Below are 18887 nucleotides of genomic sequence, written 5' to 3'. Positions count from 1 at the left end.
TGTGCCAAGGGCCGCTGCGGAGCATCGCTTCTGACAGCGAGAACTGGCGTGTCTCCTGCACTTCCTCGTGTGCCATTGCTCGACTTGAGCTCGCTGCAGGTGCCCCGGATCACACGCCGGCCCTTCCTGTGGGTGACAACAGCAGCGAGCCCCTTCCCCAGCCGGGTCTGCGACACACGGGACTCCCGGAGAGCCGGACGGGACCGACCTCCAAGCACAGCGGGGCTCAGCACGGCGAGGGCCGACCCTGCCGCGGCGGTCACCGAGCAGGGCCGTGTGTCCACACGGCCCGACCCCGCCGCGCTCCGGCCCGGGCAAAGGCCGAGCGGCCACGGCCCCGCCGCCGCCCAGGCCGCGGCCGAGCGGCTCCCGGGGCACGGCACGGCCGGGAGCGCTCCCCGCTCCCACCCGGCGGGACGGTCCCGGCGGGAGCCGCAGGCTGCCCGGGCCGGGAGCGCTACTCACACCGACACCATCGCCTCCCCGCTCCCCGGCCGCAGCGCCGCCGCACCGCCTCCCCCGCCGCTCCGCGCCCCGGCCGAGCCCTACCGGGGTCCAGGGCGGGCCCGGCGCGGCCGCACGAAGCCAATGGCTGGGCAGAGGCGGGAGGGAGCGGGCTCGGGGCTGGGAGCACCGCGGGATCGCTGCCTGCGGAGGCGGAGCCTGCGAGGGCTTATAGGGCCGGCCCGGGCGCTCCCCGCCATGTGACCGCGCGGGCGCCCAGCTGGGGCGAGTTAAGTGGCGGCGGCGGGGTCCGCCGCCTGCCCGCCTGCCGCTCCCCAGAGCTTTAGCCTTGGCTTTTTTGATTTCCTATTTTTTCCTCCTCCATCCTCGGCGCTTGGCACTTTTCAAACAGCAGCGCCCCGCTGAGCGCGGCGCGGACCGAGCCGCCCCGGAGGCGCTGCAGGCGGCGGTGGCGCGGGGGGCGATGCTGCCTGCCCGCCGGGGCTCCCCGCTGCCCGCCCGGGCTCCTGGAGGCGCCGGCGCCGCCTGACCAGCGGCTGAGGCGGTGCTGGATGCAGGCGCGACCTGGGGGCAGCACTTGCCATGTGTGCTGGTAGCGCCCGGCTGCGGCAGCGCCCGGGGCCCGGCTCCGGGTAAGTCGGGGCGGCAGCGGGCGGGCACCGGGCACGGCCCCCGCCGCCACCATGGTGAAGGAGGAGTGCAAGGCGCTGCTGGACGCGCTCAACAAGGTGACCGCCTGCTACCGGCACATGGTGCTGACCATCGGCGGCACCTCGGACTCCCAGAACCTGCGGGAGGAGCTCAAGAAAACCCGGCAGAAAGCTCAGGAGCTGGCGGTGGCCAACAGGAACAAGCTCACCACGGTCCTGAAGGACAAAACCGTGAGTAAGGAAGATAAAGCCGAGTTCGAGAGGCTATGGGTGATTTTCTCCACGTGCCTAGAGATCCTGGAGATCGACATGAGGAGAGCCCTGGAGCTGGGCCACGAGTTCCCGCTGAACGTCCCCAAAAAACACCTGATCCAGACGGGCATGAGCGGGGGAACCTCCGGCGTGGCCGCCCGCGCCATGAGCGTCCAGAACATGAAATACGAGGCTGAGCACAACATAGACGTGGTGGATTTGAAAGACCTCGAGAACGAGATCAACCAGGTAGGAGAGATGATGTACGAGATGGAGATGAAGGTCAATGTCCCCCAGTGGACAGTAGAGGCTAAGCAAGACCCAGGGGCTGAACTGAAATCCACCATCAGCGTGGGCGCTTCCTCTATTGGCATGATCTCTATGGAGGAAAATAAATCCTTCTGCGATATCAGCAAGGTTCTAGCTGGGATTATTTTCACTGCTGTGCTCATTATCGCTATTGTCCTGGCCGTGTGTGTGGTAAAACTGTCTTAGGGTGGTGCAAGCTCTGACACAAGCGACCCCTCTCCAGCATCTCTGGAGTGTTTCATGCCTCACCTTTACTTCCGAAGCGTGTTACTTGGATGAGCTGAGAATTGGAAACGGGCACTTGAAAGAACAAAGCAGAACTTTTGCCTCTGGATATCCTAAAATGCACTATTTGTTTCTTCGCGCTTTTTGAAGAAAAGGGATGCAAATCAGCCTGCAGAACAGAACGTCTTCATTTACTGGACTGGGAACAGTTAAGCGAAGTATCAGGGTATTATCACTACTGGCTGTAACAGGGATTTGCCTGCTATTAATAGGTCACTATTCTCAGAAGCCTGTGGTTTTTGTTCTTCACTAGGCTCTGGTGTTTGCTGCTGGTCACTGTTTACAGTATTAGAGGGTAACATAAATTTGATGGCTAACACGGGTGTTTTGTCTGACCAAGTGAATAGAATACTTCTTTTTTTTTTTCCATCAAATACAAAAAGTATTTCTTGAGTGGAGGAAAGGGGTAAGGATGAAAACCTAATAAAAGAATGTAACCAACTTCTATTTTAAAGTAAGTTCATGCTTGGGGAAGGGAGAGAAAACGGAATGATGTTTGATACCAAGTACGGTTTGTTGATTTAGACTGGATTGTACTGAACCCAGTTGCATGAATTGGCACAGCATATGTGAATGACTAATCGCTTTCCAAATCCAGATAGAAAAAAGGGAGAATTGCATATTCAGAAAAATACTAGCAAGCCTCATGGTTTTCATTCACATTTATCACGATTTTGTCTTTCCCTGCAGAAAGACTGATTCTTGCTGCTGGTTCTAATTTTTCTTTCCGAAGCAGCAATTTGCACTCCACGATTAACTATGAAAACAGAAATAATGAATCTACCCATAGCAGATGAGTAACATGGGAAAATAGATTTTAGCAAACAAAAATGGTTTTAAGTTAAAGCCGACCTTCCCAGTGGGATTCCCTCTCCTGTTGACAGGCAGGGACTGACGCTTGGATGTGTACAGCCACTTTTCTGCAAGCTCCCAAATCGCAGAAATCCAGACAAAACTAAAAATGTGTCTCAGTTTCGTATCTCAGTCGTGTCTGATTAATCATCTGGGAAACAGGAAGCCTGTAGGATTGGTCCCATTTGATAACAATACAACTCTGGAAGGGCAATGCAACATCATAAAACTTTCCAGTGCTTCCCTGTGGAACTGTCAACATCTAAATGTAAAACTATGGGAACAGACACTTACTTAGCAGAGAAGCTTTACAGTATTTTGTATAAAGGATTTACGTGTCATGGTATTTATTACTTACTTCTGGAAATACCTTCTAGTGCTGTGAACACACACTGTCTGTTCAGGAATGCTTGGTTCATATGCTACAGTGCCATGGGTGTATGGGGCACTCCACAGCCAAATATAAAGACCCTAAAATACTGGAGGTTTAAGAAGTCATTTTTCTTCATTGATTATTATAGACATATTATTGAAAAGTAATAATCAGATATGTTTTGTGAACAGTCTTCATGTTTGTTAAATAAAATTGACAACACACATAAATACCTAATATTTTTAATATTTTTGAGCTAAGAACTAAACATACATCAAAAAAATTCAGTGAACAGTTTATTCTTTAAAATTTAAAAGAACTGGATTTACTGGGGGGGAAAGTGTATTTGACTCTGGTTACTTGTAGGTGATGAAAAAATAGTAAGCAGAGGCCTGAATTCAAAGCTATAACTATCCTTATGTTGAAGGCTAATGTGAGCTCTGCACATCAGTCCAATCTAACTCCATTCTCTCAGGAATTCTGAGTGTTACAACTCCACATTCCTTTCTGTTGTGTTTCACCCATTCCATAGAATGTGTTTTATAGGTAGTTAATCTATGTCTGTAGAGATCCCTGACAGCTTCCTAACAAAGCCAGGTCTGTATTTATCGGTGCTACAGTTCCAGCCTGCCTAGACAAGGTGTAATTGCTGAGTGTTCATTTAAATTGGATCGTCTCCTTCACAATCACAATAAGTAAACATATTTAAGGAAAATACACCAAAAGGTGCAGGAGAATGTACCTATTTGGATTGCCACCGCTTGGCATTAAGGACCTGTGGATGTTTTCACTTTTTGCACTCTCACTTTGTTCACAGGAAGGTAGAGAAGCCATTGGGCTCTATTCTTTGCTTCCTGAAAACTCCATATACCTTGTGAAATCAGACTGCTTAACCACATGTTCTCAAACCCCAAGTCATGAATGCAAGTCTGTTTTCTTGTGGATAAGTAAATGGTAACAATGACAACATTCATTATCTTTTATCTTGGTATCTTCCACACATCTAACCATAGATAAACAGTTTATCCATGCTTAGTTGTGTGGAAGAATTTTTAGGGATAGATCATCTTCAAAAGCAAGCCTCAGTGGGTTGGTAAACTGTAAGTTTTCTGTCCATTGCAGTTTTGTTTTTTTTATTTGGATTTTTTAATACAGGACTCGAATTAATATAAATAGCCTCTAAGTATGGATGAATATGCACACAATTACTATTTAAAGGATTGTACTTGGAAAAAGAATTTTCAAATCTTATGACAAAGCTGGCTGCAAATTAATGCATCATTAGTATGTTCCTAAAAATCTGTATCATCTTATATTTAGGCTATCCGAAATTAATAGATTAAGTAGAATTCTAACAGAGGATTGGCACTGTCTACATGGATAAAGTGCTGCCATTCATCTCCTACGTGTGTCTGTTCCACATGACAGAGTTTGGCACAACTGCACAAAACCAAAACTAAATGAAACCCCCATTGCCCAAAAGTACGGAGGCTTCTTTAAATTAAAAAAAGAGATATATAGATTTGCAGCCTGAATTTTTTTCCCCATACTGAAATACAGCTGGAAAGAGACTGGAAATGCTACTTTGTAAGTGAAAAGTGGGAATTTATACTTCAAAATACTCTATATTGGAACAGCATGATGAAAAAGCACATACTCTCATGTTGATGTGAGAATGTAATTATAGTACAAAAGAAGATGGTCATTGCTTAATTAATATCAGTGTTAATCTACTTCAGTTCTTTTGTCTTTATTCACAGAACACACACATTAAATTTGCTGGATACTAAAATCTTACTCCTGACTTGAATTACACTGGTTTTGCCTGTGCATGGGTGGTATTTTCTACACTTTGAATAATGCAAACCTGTTACTGTCACTATTTATTTAACTTAAAATAAAGTACTTCCTTGTAACTTACTGATTTGCTTGCATCAGTAATTCAAACCGAACAAAATCTGTCAGAGCAAGTCCAGAGGAGGACACAAAGTTGATCAGAGGAATAAAACACCTCTGCTGTGAGGAAAGGCTGGGAGAATTGGGATTGTTCAGCCTGCAGAAGAGAAACTTTGGGGTTACCTAATTGTGCCCTTTCAGTGCCTGAAGGGAGCCTGCAAGAAAGATGGAGAAAGCCTATTTACAAGGGATGGAGTCACAGGGGGGAATGGCTTCACACTGACAAGGGGTTCAGCTGAGACACCAGGGAGGAATTGCTCCCTGGGAGGGTGCTGAGGGTGCCCAGAGCAGCTATGGCTGCCCCATCCCTGGAAACGCTCAAGGCCAGGATGGACAGGGCTTGGCACAGTCTGGGCTGGAAGGTGTCCCTGCCCAGGGCAAGGGTTGAAACCAGATGATCTTTAAGGTCTCTTCCAACTCAAACCATTCTCTGACTCTTTGAAAAGCTGGTATGTTAATATACCTTATCTACAGTAGACTCTTCTAAACTAAAGTCCCTGTTTCAACCACAGTAATAAAAGTAACATGCTAAGCCCTGTCATTAGTTTTGTTAACATAACCACAGCTTTCTCAAGCTCCCTAAGCTGAACAGTGATGTAGCTTAACTTATGCTGCCAGGGAATCAGCAGGCTGAAAAGCCAGGAAATCCCTGCCTCAGGAAACAGCTACAAGAACATTCAGGCCAACAGATGATGCTGCCTTCAGCGCTGGTTGTCCAGTGGTAAGTACAGAACCATTGGCTTGGACAACCTGAAAACCAGACTAGACTGGACTAACAATTGGATTCTCCTTGTGTTGGGATCCAAATGCTGTCTCTCTCTCAGCCAGCAAAGCTGGCATTTACTTTAGCAAAAGATATACCTGAGCTAAGGAGTGTGAAACTTGGTCCTGTGCTATTGGTAGCAACAGTGATCAACAGTTGTATCAAACCATCAGAACTGATTCTGTTAATGGCAGTAATTTGTAAACTCATTCCAGGATATCCAGTCTATCACCATAAAAACCCATTACACTGTTTTCTAGTTTAGTAACAACACAGGACCATAATTAAAGTGATGTTCCTGATGTTGCAAACATTGTAACATCAAACTTCAGCATTATGAATATAAAATAAAATTAGTTTCAAACTTCTTCATGTAAATATGAAGATACTTTTTACAGTAATGCAATTATTTAAAACTGGACTAAATGACTGATGTAATTAGCTTTCAGATTAAAAATTAAACATGCTTATTGTTCATAGAGAGGATCGGTTACAGGTTTGCTTTTCCTTCTCTGGAAGGTTTGTGTTGTTTATGTTTGCTTTCCAGAAATACCTTCTATTTAAGTGCTAATGGAACTCCTGGTCAACATATTTACCCTTCACAGATTTTCATTATGTAAAAAGTCATTCAGTAAGACCAGTGGATTACAGATCTCTAAGTGCTTTCTCTCAATACGATTATGTAAGTCTTTTAATGCAGGAAGAGGTCTGGACAAAATAGTTCACACGTGAGCAGCATTTACTACAGTAAGTGTACAATAAAAGTGGGATTAGAAAAGAATGTCATATAAAATTATCCACATGTGTTTGGGGAAGAACAAAAAAAGGAAAGGAGATGGATGTATGTAGTAAATACCATAGTTTGCTTTTTGTTATATGCAACAGTATCCCAATGTTAAACTACAGCTTCTTTATACAAAAAGGAGTATCTTATGCCAAATGGGACAGAGGATATAAATTATCCCTGAATGGAACTGACTCCATTCTCTTATTAACTTGTACAGAATAAGAGTAAAATTATTTTGATTTGCTGCATGTTTTTATCTGTTTTGCAAAAGGCAATCCTTATCTCCTCGGTTTCACACTACAAATGCCTCTCTCCTGGCAGAAGGCAGCCCCCCATGGCTGGTTCCATCACCCATCCTTCCAGCCTGCTGCCGTGGTGCTGGCTGCAGGTGGGATGCAGCTCTGGCAGCTGCCCCTGTGGGAAGGTGAAAAGTCACATGGCATTAAACCAGTGTGAGGGCTCCGCTGGATCCTCTCAGCAGCCAAGCACGAGCGCTTCGTGCTGGAAGCAATGTGACTGCAAGCCCTGTAGGCAAACAAATCCAATCACAACCTCTGGATCTGTCACCCACAGAGGCCACTTACCAAATGCAATTATGTTTATTGCTCACTTCCAGTAATTTGTGAGAATATCTACTGTGATTTACCAGAGTGACAGAAACTGATTTCTCAACCCTCCACAGGCTCGGGTGGGATTTTGTTTTGTTCTTTTTCCTTGACTTGTTTTATTTACACTGCAATGCATGACATTATTTATCATCTACTTATATCTCCACCAAATTAAACAAACTCACAATTCCTCTCAAAGCTAGGTATAATTCAGCTGCACAGAAATGGAAGTCACAGTTGTGGTTTAAATCAGGTCTGTTCTTTTGATCATTTCCACTGTGCATGAAATCATCACTGGAGTCTCTGATCAGTCAAGTCTGTTTCACACACAAATGTCCAAGTAACACACACACTTGAACTCATTGATGTGTCTCAGCATTAAGAAACCACACAGCCAAAAAAGTGACTTTAAAAATCATGGGGCTTTTGAAAGAATAGTAAACTCATATCTTACAGTTATCTATAATTGTCTTGGGAAAAAAAATTCAAATGCAATTCCTTTTTGTGATCCAGAAAAATCTATACAAAAATAGCATAAACCTGGGAAAAAAAAAAAACCACAAAAACAAGAAAGGGGAAATAAGAAAAAAAAAGACAAAAGAAAATACTTAACTATTTATACCATATAAAATGACTGAGGGCTGCCAGAGACAGCAAACATGATACTCCTGTAGCAACTTAATCTGCTATGCTAATTGCAAGTGTAACTTAAGATACACAGATTTGAATTCTGGGTCCTGGAAGGTGTGCTCCAAATGATTCCTCAAACAAGCAACCAGTATTCAGTCTGGCAAGAAATTATATGTGTTAAAACTAGTCACATAACTAACAGCTGCAGAATTAGAACCATAATTTCCATTTCCATAAAATGAGTAATCCATTATGCATCTGTTGGAAGTAGAACAGTTCCAGTTGTTAGTACTATCTGTAACCTAGATTTTTCATCTGCCTAATTTGTTGGAATATCATTTTGTATGAAGTTAGCTGGTTTTCTATTTTTCTTTTTAGTCAATCTATATAATGATGTTATAATCATAAACTTGCATTTCCTAGGTGTGACATGTATTCACAATTTGGAAACAATACTTGAAAACCTATACAGTGAATAATCTATTTAAATTTTATATTAATTATTAAGTCTGCCTATTTGTTGATATTATGTGAGCTAAACAATCTAAAAGCTTTAGCATGTCATTTGGAAGTGGCCTGGAGGTATTTGAAATACCACTTGAAATAGCTGGAGGCAAAGTCTGTAAACTAAACTAAGTGATGAAATATTGGTGGACCTTGTTTTTCATCGGAAATTAATTATTACTCTGGTGAGATCTGAACTGACCTGTCTGGGCAAAATAATTTATGCAATGATGTAACAGAAGGAGTGAAGTAATTCTATTGCTAAGTAGCCTAATCACATAGAAAAAACGGCCCAGAAAATTAATTTGACCATAATTTCTATATACCCAGTGACCTAAACCCTTTCTCTTTTTTAACTTATGCTTTTTCTTGTAAGCAGTAACTAAATGTTAGAGAAAAATGTTGAAGTGATCTCTGCATTGCTGAAATATGATGCCACAAAGTATTATTATCAGTGCAATAATCTTAGAGATGTATTTTTTGCATCACTCAGGAGGGTTTATTTTTCAATACAACACAATCTGGTTTTGAAAACATCCTGAAATACAAAAGTATTTGGGGTCCATTAAGTAAACAATTGTATGTTCTGGCACACAAGAAGCATGAAAGCTGAATTCTTAACTTTCTAGCAAAACCACGGTTTTTTCTTTTTTTAATCATTTAATTTCGAGGGGACCTCTGACTCTTCAGCCTTCTGATACATCTGACTGAGTGTCACATGTGTATGTATCTAATTCTTGCTATGAGGAGACTTCTCTCCACACTGAAGTGCCCTGTATTCCCAGCCTACAACTGGCCCTTGAAGCATTATGTCCTTGTACTGGAATCCTTCCACACAGTAATGCAATAAACTGCTGTGCTGGTTTAGGATTACTGATAGATTTTCCCTTTTTTTCTGAAATCACTCATAAAGCTATAGAATATTTAAGTACAAGTGAGATAAGCTCTGCATTCTAGTAGAATATATTGAAGAAAAAAATCACCCAATTTGGAGATGAAGAAACATGCTCTATAGATAACCTTACATCTTATTTGTTTTTAACACTTGTTCTATATTCAAGTGAGCTACCTCCAGCAGGTCAGCTATAACTTTGAGGGGGCAGATACATCCTCAAAGAGATGATCTTTTGTCTTTCCTAGCAGGAAACTGGAAGGGGGCAAAACATCCCTTTGCATCCTTTATCTTTGCTCACAGAGTTTCTGAGTGTTCATTCTCAGAACCTCCTGCAACCTCCAGTCCTGATAACTGGGTCAGTTAAAGACTCACATGCTCCTGCAATTTCACATGAGATGACTTCACCTTTGCAGAGAATGGATATTGAACTACTCTTCCTAAGACAATTCTGAAAGGAAATAAAGATCTGCCAGTAACAGGGTGAATCTGCTGACCCTCAGGTAAGGAAAGGCACCTTCTTAACAGGTGACTTACATACTCCAGAACTGTGTGGAAAAATGCAGCAAATGGAGTAGGGTAGAAAGTTTACCTTAGCTTGCACTTGGCTGTCTTTGGGCCCAAAAACTACTGTGGATGCTGAGCTCAGTCCTGAACAGAGCTGTAACTCCAGCCCTGGCATTCTCTGGAGTCTGAGCACAGCACTGTGCCAGCCACATCCATTGCCACTCCTCTGGAAGAATGCCTACAGATCCAGACCCGTGAGGTTTAACACCAGTGGGTGCCAATAAACCAGAGGAGGCCACCAGGCTGATCAGGGGGATAAAGCACCTCTGCTATGAGGAAAGGCTGAGAGAATTGGGATTGTTCAGCCTGGAGAAGAGAAACTTCGGGGTGACCCAATTGTGCCCTTCCAGTGGCTGAAAGGAACCTGCAAAAAGATGAAGAGAAACAATTTACAATGGCCTGGAGTGACAAGGGGGAATGGCTTCACACTGACAGAGCACAGGTTTTGACGGGATATTGGGGAGAAATCGTTCCCTGTGAGGGTGATGAGGCCCTGGCACAGGTTGTCCAGAGAAGCTGTGGCTGCCCCTGGATCCCTGGAAGTGCTCCAGGCCAGGTTGGATGGGGCTTGGCACAATCTGGGTAGTGGAAGTGTCCCTGCCCATGGCAGAGTGGGAAGCCAGGTGATCTTCAAGGTCTCTTCCAACCCAGACCTTTCTATGATCCTATGCTTTGTTTGCCAGGGTATCCCTGTTTTACATGCTAGCACTTGTGAACCTTTAGACTGTCCAAGACTAAAAAACACAAACAAACATTCCAGTTAGAAACTTAAGATAACACTACAATCATTGCTATTCTCTGGTATCGGATTTCCCTAGGCATGTTCTGAAACTATGTTCCAGAGCTATCAGACATCACTTTTTTTTCCATAGTAAGACAAGTTTGTATATGTGTTGGTATTACATCTGATTTCAAAGTGATACCATTCGTTATTGGTATGCTGAAATGATCTGACATAATGGACCCTAAATCTTTTTCATCAGCCATCAAGCTCATTGGATGTCAAATCTTGAAAAACCTCAGTAGTTTATTAATATTTCACTAGTTTAGGAATGTGCTTTGCCTAAAAGCAGCTTTTAGGCAAAGCACATTCCTAACAAGATGTATGCTTAACGCAGTGCAATAGTTAACTACAAAACCAGTGCAAGAGGCAAACAAATATCAAGATGAATGTTGTGATTTTAGATTCAAAGTGCTTTCGTAGAAAACAACAAATTAATGAGCCTTGTGCTTCCACTGCCTAAGATAGTAATTACTGATGAGCAAAAAGGATTAAATTAGTGAGAAAAAGGGCTCAGGTAACAAGATATCACTGTTTTGGTTTGTGTATTCGGTGACAAGCAAGGGAAGGAGAGGAAGACAGGCGTGTCTGTTGTCTGGCCATTCATTTTAGCAGCATCAGCTGGCTTGGCTGACCTGCTCTGCCCACTGCAGCCAAACACCAGCGTGAGCTTACAACCCAGCTGTGTCTGGGCACACCTCAGGGTCACTTTTGGATTTCTCAATTGACACGATCCAGCATCCCACCGCTTCAGTCACTTCTAAAGTTGATTTCAGTTCCAGTGACACACATCTCATAGGCATCAAGTACAAGCTCAAATATAAAATCAAATTGAGAGGTTGTCAGAAGCATGGACAGGTACGTGGGTATTTGACAAATGCAATCTGGCAAGAGAAGGATTACGGATGGGAGAAGGATTTTCCCTGTTACATGCAAATACCATACTTGCAAAGCTTCTCAACCTGTGTCATCAGGTTTTTTCCTGCTTAAATTTCTTACAAATTAAAGAACACTGAGGAATAAAAATCAATTTACAAAATAAAATTTTTCCTCAACGTTCAAAGAACCTTTCAAGGTTTTGCTACCTTGCTGAATATTTTTTTTTCAGGTAACAAGGTACTTAAAAACTTCAAAACAGAAGAGCTGTGTAATAATTAACTAAAACTCTACATACTCTTCCAGTTTGTACCAGAAGAAATTCAAACAACTTGGCAAAATATCACGTTTAACTACAGACCTAAAATTACTTTTGCTGTCAGCATGGCTTGCAGTGGAATTGAGATAAGGAGATTTCCGTGAGGCCAGCTGGCGGGTCAGCAGCAGTATTACGAACACAAATCCGAGTGCTTGGCTCCTGACCCCGCGCTGACTCCCGGGCTGGAACTACAGACCCCTCACCTGTGCTCAGGGAGGTTCTGGGCTCGGAGGAAGCTCCTCCACACTTACACCTCGTAGTAAACACACTCCGAGCTGCGAACCCCCAGGCAGCGCGGGCTGCCCCAGCCCACAGCTTCCCAAGCCACTTGAAGCCATCGCCTCGTTCCTCCCGGCCCTCGCTGCCTTAAACCCTCTGCATTTCCTCAAGCTCTCGCCCCGGAGGACAGCCGCTACTTACCGGCTTAGGGCTGAGGGGGGCAGAGGCATGCCGGCGCCGTCCCGCCTCCTGCGGCCCTCCCCCGGCGCTGTCCCGCCCCGCGGCTGCAGTGGCTCCTCCGGGGGCGCAGGCGGCGGTGCCGCCCGGCCGTGCCCGGAGCGCGGCGGTGCCGGCGCCCTCCGCCTCGCCAAGATGAACCCGCGGCTGCGGCACTGGAGGGAGGCGGCCACGCTGCTGCTGGCGGCGGGCACGCCGGGCCGGCCGCCGCGCACGCCGCTCGGCCCCTTCGACTACGAGCTGCTGCTGCTGCGCCGGAGCTCCCGCAGCGGCTTCATGCCCGGCGCCCACGTGTTCCCGGGCGGGCTGGCGGAACCGGCGGATTTCTCCGCCGAGTGGCTGGGGCTGCTGCCCGCCTCGCCGCACTGCGGGCTGGGCGCCGTGAAGCCGCCGCCGCCCGGCGGCAGCCGCGCTCCGCTCTTCGCCACCGACCGTGAGCGCCTGGGCTCGCAGCTGCCGGGGGAAGTCGCCTTCCGCATCTGCGCTCTCAGGGAGACCTTCGAGGAGGCGGGGATCCTGCTGCTGGTGCCGGGGCGCGGGCCGGCCCCGCCGCTGCCCGCCGAGCGCCTGCCGCCCGCCGCCGAGCTCGGGGAGTGGCGGCGCCGGGTGCGGGAGGACGCGTCCTGCTTCCTGCGGCTGTGCCGCCACCTGGGCTGCGCGCCCAACATCTGGGCGCTGCACGAGTGGAGCAACTGGCTGACGCCCGTGGGCAGGGCCGGCCGCGGCGGCCGCCGCTACGACACGGCTTTCTACCTGTGCTGCCTGCAGGAGCGGCCGCCCCACGTCTCGCAGGACGACCAGGAGGTGACAGAAGTCCTGGTAAGAGGGGCTGGGGGTGCCCGGGATGCAGCACAGCCCGGCCGGGTGGGTGTTGAGGGTGGGTGAGAGGCCGCTCCTGCCCGAGCCCTTCTCCCGCGGCCCCTGGCTCCGCCGAGACTGTGCACTTACACATCCAACAGGCGTCGAATCATGGAACGGTAGGGGTTGGAATGGACCTTAAAGATCATCGTGTCCCACCCCCGCCAAGGGCAGGACACCTTCCACCAGACCAGGTTGTTCCAAGTCCCGTCCAACCTGGCCTTTCACACTTCCAGGGATCCAGGGGCATCCTCAGCTTCTCTGGGCAACCTGTGCCAGGGTCCCACCACCCTTACAGTAAAAATGTTGCCTTCTAATATCTAATCTAAAAGTCCCCTCTTTCGATTTGTACCCATTGTACGCCTTGTTCTGTCACTACAGTTCCTGACAAAGAGACCCTTTCCAGCTTCCCTGCAGTCCCTTCAGATACTGGAAGGGCTGAGGTCTCACACAAGTCTCTTCTCGAGGTGAATCAAAGCCCCCCTGATAAAGCTCCTTGAGACGTAAGGAGAGGGAAGGGAGTTTTTACCTGCACGGTGCCCCTCTCCCCTGGACACCTGGAGCTGCCACCGTCACCAGAGGTCACCTCTTCTGTCGGGAGAGAGTTTTCTGTGAGGTCGTTGTACATGATCCGTGTCACATCAGATCCCTTTCACTGTGAATTACTGTCTCTTTCAAAGGCGGTTGACAAATATCCATTTTTTTACATTCATTCCTGCAGTATAGTGCAGGGTTGTCACATCTCCTCAGCATGCTGGGAGAGATCCATGTAGTGTATCCAGGTATGTTCCAGGACTGCATGGGATGCTAGTAAATTTTGTCTTTTGGAGTTAATTTGGATATTTTAAGTAACATGCAAACTTGTTGAAATAGCCTAGTAAAAATTTTGAAGTTTTGAATGTTTACCTTTTTTTTTTTTTTTTTTAATTGAGGTGTAAAAGTAACAAACTTCACGAATCTCTAAGAGAGTTCAAAGTAGGTACATTAAGGTCCTTAAGTTTTTCTAGATTCTGAAAAGTTTGATTACAAGTTAGAAGTAGATGAGAACTTTGGTATTCTTTATGTTGCTATATTTATTTGTTTAAACAAATTTTGCTACAGAAATTTAAAAGTACCCGAAACCTTACTTACAAAAGTTTATATTGTAGTTTTAATAACAGCATAAATCTACTGCAAACGATTATGCACATATTACTAAATTCACCATGTGAGGTTAAATCAAGATTACCAATAGTTAAACATGCAGAATTAGCATGAATAGCGGGGTGTTCATGCTCTGAAAACAATGCTTCCAAGAAGCAGATGTTTACAGGTACTTCTAATTCTCAAAGCATCAATGGCAGCCTCTGGTAATAGTGAATTTAATGTTTTCTGTTGCTTTCAGTCTTTTAGTCATGCACCTAAAACAAATGTCACTTTTTAATCCTGGCATGTCTGTGTGTAAAACAAAAATTTATTGGGAAGAAAGGAGTAACATTTATAGATTCCTTATGTTTTTCAGTTTAAAGAATGTCTTTGCTGTTTCTTTAGTATAGTTTATACGTGGCTTTTATTGTGTTCAGAAGATATGGTCTGGTGCAAGCTCCTTTGCTGCACAGACTTCCTTGCTAAGTGACTTTTCAGTTTATTCAGACTTTCTGTCTGCTGCTGAAACAACTATTTCAAGACTTGTTTTCATCTTCCAGTGGTCATCGCCTCCAGAAGCTATCGAACGCTTTAAGTCCCAAGAGATCTGGTTTCCTCCACCCCAGTTTTATGAATTCTGCAGGCTGTGCAACTTCCCTTCCCTCGGGGAGCTGCAGAAGTTCGGCTCTGGCCGCGCTCTGGAGGGCTGTGAGCGCTGGATGCCGGTGATGCTGAGTGCTGCAGATGGATTCATCCAGCTGCTGCCGGGTAAGGACACGCTGCAGGGTTCTAAACATACTTCATCTCCTGAATGCCATGTGCTGAAGCCACATGGCATAAACCAGCCTAACTGTAAGGAAAATACTCTGCTAATTCAAGTTACTGCACGCTGTTCTGCCTTGTTTGCTACAGTCGTGACAGTGGCTGCAGTCAGAGACAAGCCAGGGGATCAGACAGCACAGTTACTTCTTAGTTATCCACAATCTTATTGTCTCACCATTGTAATCATGTGTATTTGTGAAGAAATTCCAGCATTTCAGCTCTGTGTAACCTGAAGGATGTATTACAACCCCTTCTGTTCAGTCCTTCTCAGTGGGAACTCTCTTTTACCTCAGTTACCATTTTGTAAGAAGGGAATCAAGCACAGCTGCAGTGCCACACCTCGCAGCTGCAGTGATAAGGCACTGGACTAAAACACAGTCAATTATCTTCCTCCTGCCCTTTCTCCTGCTTAAGTCACTCTCATTTCATAATCATGCAGTGTTAACAAAAGCTGCATTTATTATTTTCTGCTTTTCTTAATTTGTTTTTCATAATGCTTTCCTTTTTTTTTTTCTTTTTTGGCACAATTGACCTCTGGGATTTCTGTATTTGGGGTATATTATCAGTCTTGTACAAGAGTATAATGCCTTGGGATGGCAAAACATTTATTTCCTTTCCTTAGACACATGAAGAATTGCTTGTCCAGTTCTCCACCTGGTATATACACTCCTATCTGCCCAGGCTGTCGTTACAGCATATTAATAGTGTATTATCAGGAGCTCTGGAACATTCAGTGTTCCACTGCAGTGGAACAACAGCAACTCCAACTGCAGTGCCACTGACATGCTTCAGAAATTTATGGCTCTGTCTTTAAATCTGAAGATGTTTTTAGAGGCAATTTAGTTTTGCATTGCGAAATGCATTTCTACTGATCTACATGTCCTGATAAATCCTAAAAAATTGCCAGTGTCACTCAATGAAAAGGCTGAAAATAAAGGTTGGCAATCTATAACTAAATCTTTTTTTTCTGTCCCCAGGAGATGAGTTATATCCAGAAGATCCAGATTATACTGGGGAAAAGAAAATGATTATGTCAACAGATAAGAAGGTTGACGACCTCATGAAAGAGGGTGGGATATTTCACAGGATAGTAATAAAAAACATCAACAATCTTGCTGTTTATGTTAATATTCAAGCAAAATATAAGCATATAAATCCACTGATGATAAATTGTGAAAATTCAGATTACAATAGCAAATTATAATATGTTTTTAGTTGAAATCTAGAGTATTTTTAATATGCTCACCATGGTTTTGGTGCTTTTTAACTGTTGCCAAATAGTCATGAAAATATTCCTCTGTTCTGCCAAAGCATTATGTCTGTATTTGTGTGTGATGTCACATCTATGTGTATCTAATCTCTTGAGTCTTGAAAAAAACCAGAATGGTTGTGCCACTGCTGGGTCACAAAGGTCCTCTTCTCATTGAAAATTTAAGTATGTATTATGTTCAGAACAAGCAGACAAGAATTGAAGGATTCTTTTACTATGCTTCTAGGTAACTGCAGTGTGTGTCTAGAATGAATGAAGTCTCCCATTCCGTATTTGTTGACATTTCCAACTCTATTCTCTCTTTCATTTTGGGGAAAAGCAATGTATGTACAGATATACAGATACATATATAAAAATTAACTAAAATGCACTTTTAAAAATAATATTATAAAGTTAATTTTTATATTTGATATACTTAAATTCTTTCTACTAATGGTAATAATTCAAAACTACAGTTTTCAAAGATAGACCTAATTTAAATAAAGTCATCTATGGAATTGAGTGCATTATTTTTATCAATATATTTTTTTACCTTCAAGTAGTAAGCAATTTTAAAAAATTAAAAAGTGTGATTTTTTTTTGCTCCAAAAGATATCAACAACTTAAGGGAATAATATTCCTCCTTGAAATACCCACTTCCTTATTCTAACTTCCCTCTTTTTGCTTCTTAACTACTTTACTAATATAATTGAGATTTAAGAACCTCAGAGTGCAGATTGCTGCTTAATTTTTGGTTTGGATTTTTGTTTGGTTGGGTTTGTCTTTTGTGCAATAAGTGGAGTCAATGGAGCAGTTTTGTAAATTCTCTTTCTGGGAAGAGAATGAATGATGACTTCAGATTACTCAGTAAAGTTGTTCAGAAAGCATTTTTCCAGCTTTTGTTCTGTGTTTCAATTAAAACTTTCTGCAATAATTCCATTAAGTTGGTTTGTAGCATTCATTTGGATTAAAAAAATAGTGAAAAAACAGGTGTGTTTTTCTCTTCTCTCCCAGAACATGCCCAGGCTGTTGCTGGTTTTGCAGACCTTGTTGAGGTTTGTAAACCTGTGCTGAACAATGACCACGTGAAGCAGAACACTGTATTGTGCAGGACAACACCTTCTGAATATTCTGGCTGGGTGTGATATTCCCTTTTCTCCAGTCACTGGAGACTTTATTTGCTTGCCATGACTTTTGAAATGCAATGGAGAGTGCCCTAGGACCCCACTTGCTAGTTCCCTCAGAACCCTGGGCTGCATCTCATCAAGGACTTGTCTATGTTCAGATTTCTCAGATAGTCTTGACCTTGGTTCTCTGCTGCAAAGGAAAGTACTTTGTGTACTCACCTTGAAGTTCAGGGACATGGGAAATGGGGGAAGCATGACTGCAGCAAAAACTGAGCCAAAGAAAAAGTCAAATGTCAAAGAAACCCTGTCAGCCCTCCCCATGTGGATTATCACTGAAGTATGGGAGGGTGGGGGTGTACATTTTTTTAAGTTCTCCTTTTCTAATCAATATACCTCTGGGAGCTTTTTTTTTTTTCTTTCTCTCCAGATCTGTTGCCACATTCAGCTCCAGCTCTACCTTAGCTCTCCTGATCCCATTCCTATACCCCAAGCACTAAGCCTATATTCTCCCCTATGGATAAAGATTTTTGATTCCAGTGCCCATGCCTTTCTTTCTTGTACTTCAGTCAGACCAGAAGGGTCTTACCAGCTTCACTGGTCTCCTGGCCTGCCTCGTCTGATTTCTTACACGTGAGAATCAGGAGCTTTTGTGCTTCAAGGAAAAGATGCTTGAAGAGCTGCCAGCTCTCTTCTCTCCTGCTCCTTTATCCCTGAGGGCACTTTCCAGGAGTTCACATCCAGTAGTTCCTTAAACAAGTGAGAGTGTGCTCTCCTAGAACCTTCACTTCATTTGTCTGGACCATATCCCTCCAGATCATGAATTCAAATACAAAAAAGATTACTGTTCTATCCCTTATAGTTGTTCTACCAGTTTACTTTTCTGGTAGAACTCAGGTATTATGAGACAATATTTTTGATAAATTATTTAGCGCCCAGGGCACAGCAGGACTGTGGATATGGGAATGTGGGAAGGGGAAAGGTGCAGGGGTGATGCCAAGCGTGTGGAAAAAGACAGAGTTTTGCCACCTGTGTTAGGTGAGGGTTTTCTCCCTCTCTGGTTGGGGTTATATCCTCCTGCAGAGCTACTAAGGACTTACACTAAGTTATTTCACCACTTCCACAGGGGCGGATCCCTATGAACTCTTTCCACTTGTCCGTTTACTTCTTGCTGTTATAGATGACGGGAGATAATTCGTGGTTTTTTGTTATATGTTGTTGAGAATATAGGTGTAAGATACAGTTAACTTATAAGCAAGGGTTTTGCCCTGAACCGGGCAAGCCCGGGCTTGTAAAGTTACTTTTCAGAAAGGACAGAGGTGTAGATAGGTGGAGAGATGACGCTAATCACCGCCATTAAGGAAGCAGCCACCTCTTTGTCTGG

General features: G+C 44.4%; 3 protein-coding genes across 5 annotated transcripts in view; 2 read left to right on the top strand and 1 right to left on the bottom strand.

Annotated features, from left to right (window-relative positions):
• Positions 1-12427, bottom strand: part of ANKRD27 (ankyrin repeat domain 27) — a 53516-nt gene extending 41089 nt beyond the window's left edge. The window contains exon 1 of one of the 3 annotated variants that reach the window (XM_063410922.1): positions 12290-12427. The gene's annotated coding sequence lies outside the window, so the exon portion shown is untranslated. Of the gene's footprint in view, positions 1-465; positions 623-12289 lie in introns of those variants that run through there. The other 2 variants (XM_063410924.1, XM_063410923.1) reach the window with 2 other exon arrangements.
• Positions 1146-2327, top strand: RGS9BP (regulator of G protein signaling 9 binding protein). Its single transcript, XM_063410929.1, has one exon. The coding sequence runs from the start codon at positions 1149-1151 to the stop codon at positions 1860-1862; it is 714 nt and encodes a 237-aa protein (XP_063266999.1). The 5' UTR covers positions 1146-1148; the 3' UTR covers positions 1863-2327.
• Positions 12293-17318, top strand: NUDT19 (nudix hydrolase 19). Its single transcript, XM_063410928.1, has 3 exons — positions 12293-13144; positions 14869-15076; positions 16108-17318. Exons 1-3 carry the CDS (start codon positions 12317-12319, stop codon positions 16332-16334), a joined length of 1263 nt encoding a protein of 420 aa, XP_063266998.1. The 5' UTR covers positions 12293-12316; the 3' UTR covers positions 16335-17318.
• The last annotated feature ends 1569 nt before the right edge of the window (positions 17319-18887 follow it).

This window comes from Prinia subflava, chromosome 13, assembly GCF_021018805.1.
Source record: "Prinia subflava isolate CZ2003 ecotype Zambia chromosome 13, Cam_Psub_1.2, whole genome shotgun sequence".
Taxonomy (NCBI): Eukaryota; Metazoa; Chordata; class Aves; order Passeriformes; family Cisticolidae; genus Prinia; species Prinia subflava.
This window is presented reverse-complemented; position numbering and strand designations above follow the sequence as displayed.